The sequence below is a fragment of the Mytilus galloprovincialis genome, chromosome 10 (assembly GCF_965363235.1).
Source record: "Mytilus galloprovincialis chromosome 10, xbMytGall1.hap1.1, whole genome shotgun sequence".
In the NCBI taxonomy this organism is placed as follows: Eukaryota; Metazoa; Mollusca; class Bivalvia; order Mytilida; family Mytilidae; genus Mytilus; species Mytilus galloprovincialis.
In genome coordinates, this window is record NC_134847.1 from 81,576,585 (window position 1) to 81,583,537 (window position 6,953).

The following is a 6,953-nucleotide window of genomic DNA, read 5'->3' on the forward strand; positions in this document are numbered from 1 at the left end:
GCATGTAAAACAAATTTCGTTCTAGAAGGGTTTTAAAACAGCACAAACAACATTTTCCAAAAGACCAAAGTGAAAAAGTATATTTAAACAAAACGCATTTGACTAACAGGTCGAACAACTGATTTTCTGTAACCCTGCTGACTGCCATTGGCGATTGCCAAATAAAATTGATCACAAGATGTAACAAAATGGATCTTGATATAAATTTAATACTAAAGAGAATTTATTTTTAACTTGTGGCCACGATGTAAACATACGGTGTCAATGTTTTTTAGTACACCAGATCCGGATTTCGACAATAAATGTCTCTTCAGTGATTTTAGGGATCGAAACGGTATTTGGAAGGCCATATATAAAGTACCCTCATTTTTAGAAAAAGTACCCTCATTTTTAGATAGACTCTTGAATTTTAAGAGTCAATATAGGATGAACGCATCATATAAACCGGAGGGAAAATATGATACAAGCCCAAACGAAAAACTATAAACGCGTCTTATTTGAAAACTTCGTTCAAACCTATGATTGCGTCGGATAAAAACCTCAATTTTTATACGTGTGCATGTAAAACAAATTTCGTTGTAGAAGGGTCTAAAAACAACACAAACAACATTTCCAAAATACCAAAAAAAGTGAAAAAGTATATTTAAACAAAACGCATTTGACTAACAGGTCGAACAACTGATGTTCTTTAACCCTGCTGACTGCCATTGGCAATTGCCAAATAAAATTGATCACAAGATGTAGCAAAATGGATCTTAATATAAATTTGATACTAAACAGAAAATATTTTTTAACTTGTGACCACGATGTTATGCCACAAACATACGGTGTCAATATTTTTTTAGTACACCAGATCCGGATTTAGACAATAAATGTCTCTTCAGTGATGTTAGGGATCGAAACGGTATTTGGAAGGCCATATTTAAAGTACCCTCATTTTTAGAAAAAGTACCCTCATTTTTAGATAGACTCTTGAATTTTAAGAGTCAATATAGGATGAACGCATCATATAAACGGGAGAGAAAATATGATACAAGCCTAAACGAAAAAATATAAACGAGTCTTAATTGAAAACTACGTTCAAACCTATGATTGCGTCGGATAAAAATCTCAATTTTTGTACGTGTGCATGTAAAACAAATTTCGTTGTAGAAGGGTATAAAAACAGCACAAACAACATTTTCCAAAAGACCAAAAAAGTGAAAAAGTATATTTAAACAAAACGCATTTGACTAACAGGTCGAACAACTGATGTTCTTAAACCCTGCTGATTGCCATTGGCAATTGCCAAATAAAATTGATCACAAGATGTAGCAAAATGGATCTTAATAAAAATTTAATACTAAACAGAAAACAAAATTTAACTTGTGGCCACGATGTTATGCCACAAACATATGGTGTCAATATTTTTTTAGTACACCAGATCCGGATTTCGACAATAAATGTCTCTTCAGTGATGTTAGGGAACGAAACGGTATTTGGAAGGCCATATATAAAGTACCCTCATTTTTAGAAAAAGTTCCCTCATTTTATATATCTCATAGATAGACTTATGAATTTTAAGAGTCAATATAGGATGAACGGATCATATAAACCGGAGGGAAAATATGATACAAGCCCAAACGAAAAAATATAAACGAGTCTTAATTGAAAACTACGTTCAAACCTATGATTGCGTCGGATAAAAACCGCAATTTTTATACGTGTGCATGTAAAACAAATTTCGTTGTAGAAGGGTTATATCCTTTTTATTCTGATTTGATATAGTCATGTGAATTATAGCTTATGTCTAATATAAGGATCGTTTCCAGAAAACAATCCCAGGATTTCTTCTTCTAACAAAATGGAATCCTTTATTGAAATGCTGAACTAGGGAAGACTATTTTTATAAAAGTGCCATCAATATATCTTTGAATGACAAATTAATATATTGAATCAAATGAAATCATTAAAACATTAAATCTAGAATACAATGAATGGATAATTGAAATTCACATAAATGTTTTCCATATTTGTTTCCTGTTTTACCTTAAAAGTCTTTAACCCAATGTGATATATTTTATTACTTAACCTTAATCGTCGTGTATGTTAATAATTATCGTAATTGCTAGCAGCATAATCAAATTATAAAATATATAAAGTTTTAAAGTACCCACTTAGATTGGGATTTCTTTACAATTAATATGAAGGATAGACTTCCTGCTACTTCTTTCTGGTCGGCTTGACATAAATTGATCTTTTTACATATTCCTCATACCTTATATACCCTAATATTACAAAAGAAAGAAAAGTCTAGTTGTAAAGCTATTAATAGGCGAAGATACACGTCCAGCGATTATTTTAGCTGCATGATTTACATAAAGTGTCGTCATTTGTAGTTATTTGTCAACTTCGAATTGGTTAACATGTATTACTTGCTCAAACATGTTTAATTAAAAGGAATCAGTAAATAATGACATTCGCAGTTTGTCCCAGCCCGTCTCGTTGTCATCCCAGTCTATTATAGTGACATTCTTTAGAATGTCGTCCAACTCCGGTGGAACGCATGATGATGTAGCGTCTTTTACCAGGATGATTATCTTCTGCAAATAATTTCTGCATTTTTCAAATTTGACTCTTTCGATTACAAATTTGTTCCATTCGTTATCCTTGTACGATTCCGACATAATGAAAACTGCATGTTTGCTACAAGCAATAGCATTTGCTATTTCATCTGCTTTTGATACTCCAATTTGGAAATCGCGGTCCTCTACGCACACTTTCATGTGCCACAAAGTCTCTACTCTCTGAAGAAAATCGCATTGAACCCACTGAAACCTGTCGTCAGCATATGACAGATAAATATCGTAATCAAATTTTCTTTTTAGTTTATGTTCCACGACTCTCTTAAATTTACGATATATCCAAAACGTTATTTTCCATCGGAAATTAAAAATTACTGCAAGCGGTACAGTGAAAATGACAAATGCAACAAGAAGCCCTATTCCAAGGCGCAACCAAGTTTTGTTATTGCAGTTGCTAAAATGTTCATGAAATCGTCTGTATACATCCACTGTGTTACTTTCCGATCCATTTGCCAATGTGCAGCTGAAGTTTTTATTGACCCGATCAAAAAAGACATTTGTGCTGAAAAGCCACCTTATCACATCTGACGTGTCGCATGTACACTTAAGACTGTTCCCTTCTATCGACAAATAAAATATTCCTTCAGAACTTTTCTCGTCCATCCAGTCTCTAAATGTTTTATTAATTGTTTGAAGGCGGTTGTAACTTATATCAAGTTTACTTAAGAAGGGCAAATTAATCACGGCTATAGGTATAGCTTGCAGTAAATTGTGTGCTATATTAACATTTGACAAATTTGAGTTTGTTTCAAAGGCATCTTCATCTAGATACCATAAGTTGTTGTATGATATATCAAGTTTTTCTACGGCTGGAAATAGTTGAAAAACTTTGCCGTTCTTTCCAATAGTTAGACCCAGCATGGCATTTTTTAAAATAGCTGTTTGGACATTTTGAAAAACAGGTATTGACGTCTCATGAATAAGAATACTTGCGTTAAGTCCAGAAATGTCCATGTATTTAACATTAAAAGGAGCATCTGAATATATTTCAGGAAACTGCTTAATCTGCCAGTATGAGAAATCTACATATCTGAGTTTACTAGAATTAGCTACAAATAACTTTTGTCCTGTCTGTCGATATGATGTCATATAATGGGAAACACGAAGAAAAGTAAGATTAACAGGTAAATAAATCTGAAATTTAGTTTCATCAACCATTTGACCTTTTTCTAGTATTGGTCTGTAATCTTTATATTCATTTGTAGCTGTAGGCTTAATTTGGCATCCTTTACTATATACTTCTTTTGCATATGAAGGATTATTCAGCACGTCTAGGTTGCAGTATTCAATATTGTTGAAGTTAATTGCATTATAAGACAAGTCAAAAAACTTCACATTGATGGCTTTACTCATAAGTACTATCAGTTCCCTTAAATGAGGTCCTAATGCTAATGAAAATCGGTTACCTGAAAATACAACATTTTCTAGACATTCTGGAAATTTAAATGCAAGTAGAGATTTTTTCTCATACCCTACAATTTCACATTCTGCTAAAACTAAAGTTTTTACACAAATATGCATCAAATATTGAGTCATAACACGAGTTATAAAAACAGGTTTAGGAACATGAGGACTGATTTGTTTGAATATAATCGAGGTCATCTTGGTATGCGTAAAAGGATATAGAAGTTTTAAAGCATCCCCTAATTGTATAGCTACTCTATCCATATTTAATATCTGAAGAAGTGGAAACGGCTTTAAAAAGTCTGCCTCTACAATCGATAGTTTACCGACACACTGGTGAAAGTAGATTGCAGTAATGTTTGATGGTAAATCTACCAAGGTGTCATTCGACATCTGGTTCAAATAGCATTGTGCAAACTTTATTGTGTTCAGTTTCGATAACGTTTTGAACCCGCTGAAATAAAATACAGGGTATTCCACAATATCCATGTATAAATCGGTTAAAAACGAATGGTTTCCAAAGTAAGGATAAACCATTGGTTTTGATATATCCATCGTTTTATTTATATTGTATCTGATATCTAAATGTTGAAGGCCTAATAACGGCTTAAGTGCAATGTCAAATATTTTAGAAAATATGTTAATATGGTTGTGCCTCATTGAAAGCCATCGTAATCTTTTGAAACTTTGAAATACATAGCCATCTATAGTATCAATATTGTTAAAATCCATTTTCAATGTTGTCAAATTATAAAATGATTCAAAGGTATTGTTTTTTATCTTTGAAATTTGATTGAAGCTCAGATCTAGACCTGATATATCCAATGGTAAACCTGTCGGAACATCATGTAACTTCAGTCTGGTGCAATCTGCAATTGTTTGATCACCGTGTCGTACCATCCGACATTTATGTGCATACACGGTAAAAGTTATTAACAATAGAATAAGGTAAGCTAATGACGGCATCTTTGATATTGTTTAAATCACTAATGATATTATAAGTATTACAGTTGGAATGACACGTAAACTAAACAAAATGAAGATGATTCCTGAAAAAAATAGAAAAACAAACATAAAAAAGAAGGTCTTAATAATGACAACAATACTATACCGCTGTTCAAAAGTCATCAATCGATTGAGAGAAAACACATCCGGGTCAAACTTAAACCGATGAAAATACAACAAATATAAGAGGAAATATAAAAAAAAACAAGAAACCACCGACTTGTTTAGCTTTTTAACTATTTTGATCGGAGCGTCAATTCTGAGTCTTATGTAGACGAAACGCGCGTCTGGCGTATTAAATTATAATCTTGGTTCCTTTGATAACTTTTTTAAACCACTGGGTCGATGCCAATGCTGGTGGACGTTTGTCCCGAGGGTATCACCAGCAAGGTAGTCAGCTCTTCGGTGTTAACATAATTTTCCTGTTACAAAACTTTGAATTTGTCGAACAACTACGGATTTTCTATCCCAGGAAAAGATTTCCTTAGCCGTATTCGGCACAACATTTTGGAATTTACTCTTCAACTTTGTACTTGAACGGCGTTATAATTTTTTTTATCTGAGCGTCACTGATAAGTCCTATGTAGACGAAATGCTGGTCTGGCGTATCAAATTATAATCCTGGTACTTTTGATAACTCAAACACACATAAACGAAATATAAGATAACAAATAACATACGCTTATGATATGAGAATCAAACGAAAAACAGAGATTATTACATTTTGATGTTAAATATTTCGATTTATATTTCTTTAAAACTGTTTCTCGTGTTATTCAATGTTCGTTTACTAAATTATTTTCTGTTGCACAGCTCCTTAACATGGTTTCGTTTATCCACGACAACATAGCGTTTTTTGTTTATCTACGGAGGGCGCTTTATATATCAAAACATTGTGAAATTCTAGATCACAATTGTAATTGGTCGATTTATTCGGGGCATGCCGATTCCAATTTTGGTAAAACATACGTGTTTCACATCCAGAATGCTTCTGGAAACAGGTAGAAAATTGTCCTTGGTGTATACAGTTATTGTATTTAGATTTAATACAAAAACCGGTTTGTTTGACCATTTTTGTCTGCATCCGTATAAAGATTTGACATTAAACTCTACAAATCCCATTTTCATTTGAAGTTGATTATTCCTCAATGCTTTAAAATATCGTGGATTGATGAGGATAACAAATACTGTGGAAAATAGGAAATTACTCATGTTCTGATTAAATGTTTCCCTATTTCAGATATTTGTTGATTATCAATTTCCTTTGGAATTTGAAAAGAGCAAATCTTGATTTTAATTTAAGATTGGATGACAATGAAATAAAAAAAGTTTGAAGGTTTCTGACAAAAACCTGACAGCTAAGTGATAACGGAAGTCGACACTTAAGGACAACCATATATTTAGACATCATGAATAATAGTTTGATTTTTTTAGTAAAAAAAAAAAAAAATTACGCTGACACTTTACTACTTACTAACTAAATTAAATTATAAAGTTTGAAAAAAAAAATTTCTTGCCAGTTGTAAATTATGCAATAAATCACGAAAGGTTAACTTTTTAAGACAACAGGATGCACAAGTGTTAGATACCGTAATGGTATTGTAAACCGGTCAATATATAATCAACAGGTAAAATCAGTTCAGGACTTACAAAAACAAGTTTGTTATAACAAATATTTTACAAAATATGAAGTAAACATTATGTTTCTTTATCATTTTGAATCTCTTTCTGATACTCTGGATTAAATTAGTTTTGAGAGTAAATAAACCCACTTTCGTATCATTTAGCCAAGAACAAAAAGACATAACACCAGAGAATATACTTTACTTCTTGAATGTATCTAAAAATAGTTATCCAAAATTATTGATCTCTCAAAATAAAAGAAATAATTGTAAAAAGACGGTTAACGCCGCAAATTTT

The 6,953-nt window shown here is 32.1% G+C and overlaps 1 protein-coding gene across 1 annotated transcript; it reads right to left on the reverse strand.

Annotated features, from left to right (window-relative positions):
- Positions 1-1,752: 1,752 nt before the first annotated feature.
- Positions 1,753-5,073, reverse strand: LOC143048559 (toll-like receptor 2 type-2). Its single transcript, XM_076222304.1, has one exon. It carries the CDS (start codon positions 4,992-4,994, stop codon positions 2,433-2,435), a length of 2,562 nt encoding a protein of 853 aa, XP_076078419.1. The 5' UTR covers positions 4,995-5,073; the 3' UTR covers positions 1,753-2,432.
- Between the last annotated feature and the right edge of the window lie 1,880 nt (positions 5,074-6,953).

Coding starts and splice junctions, on each gene's coding strand:
- LOC143048559 (XM_076222304.1), bottom strand. CDS start 4,994: ATGCCGTCATTAGCTTACCTTATTCTATTGTTAATAACTTTTACCGTG.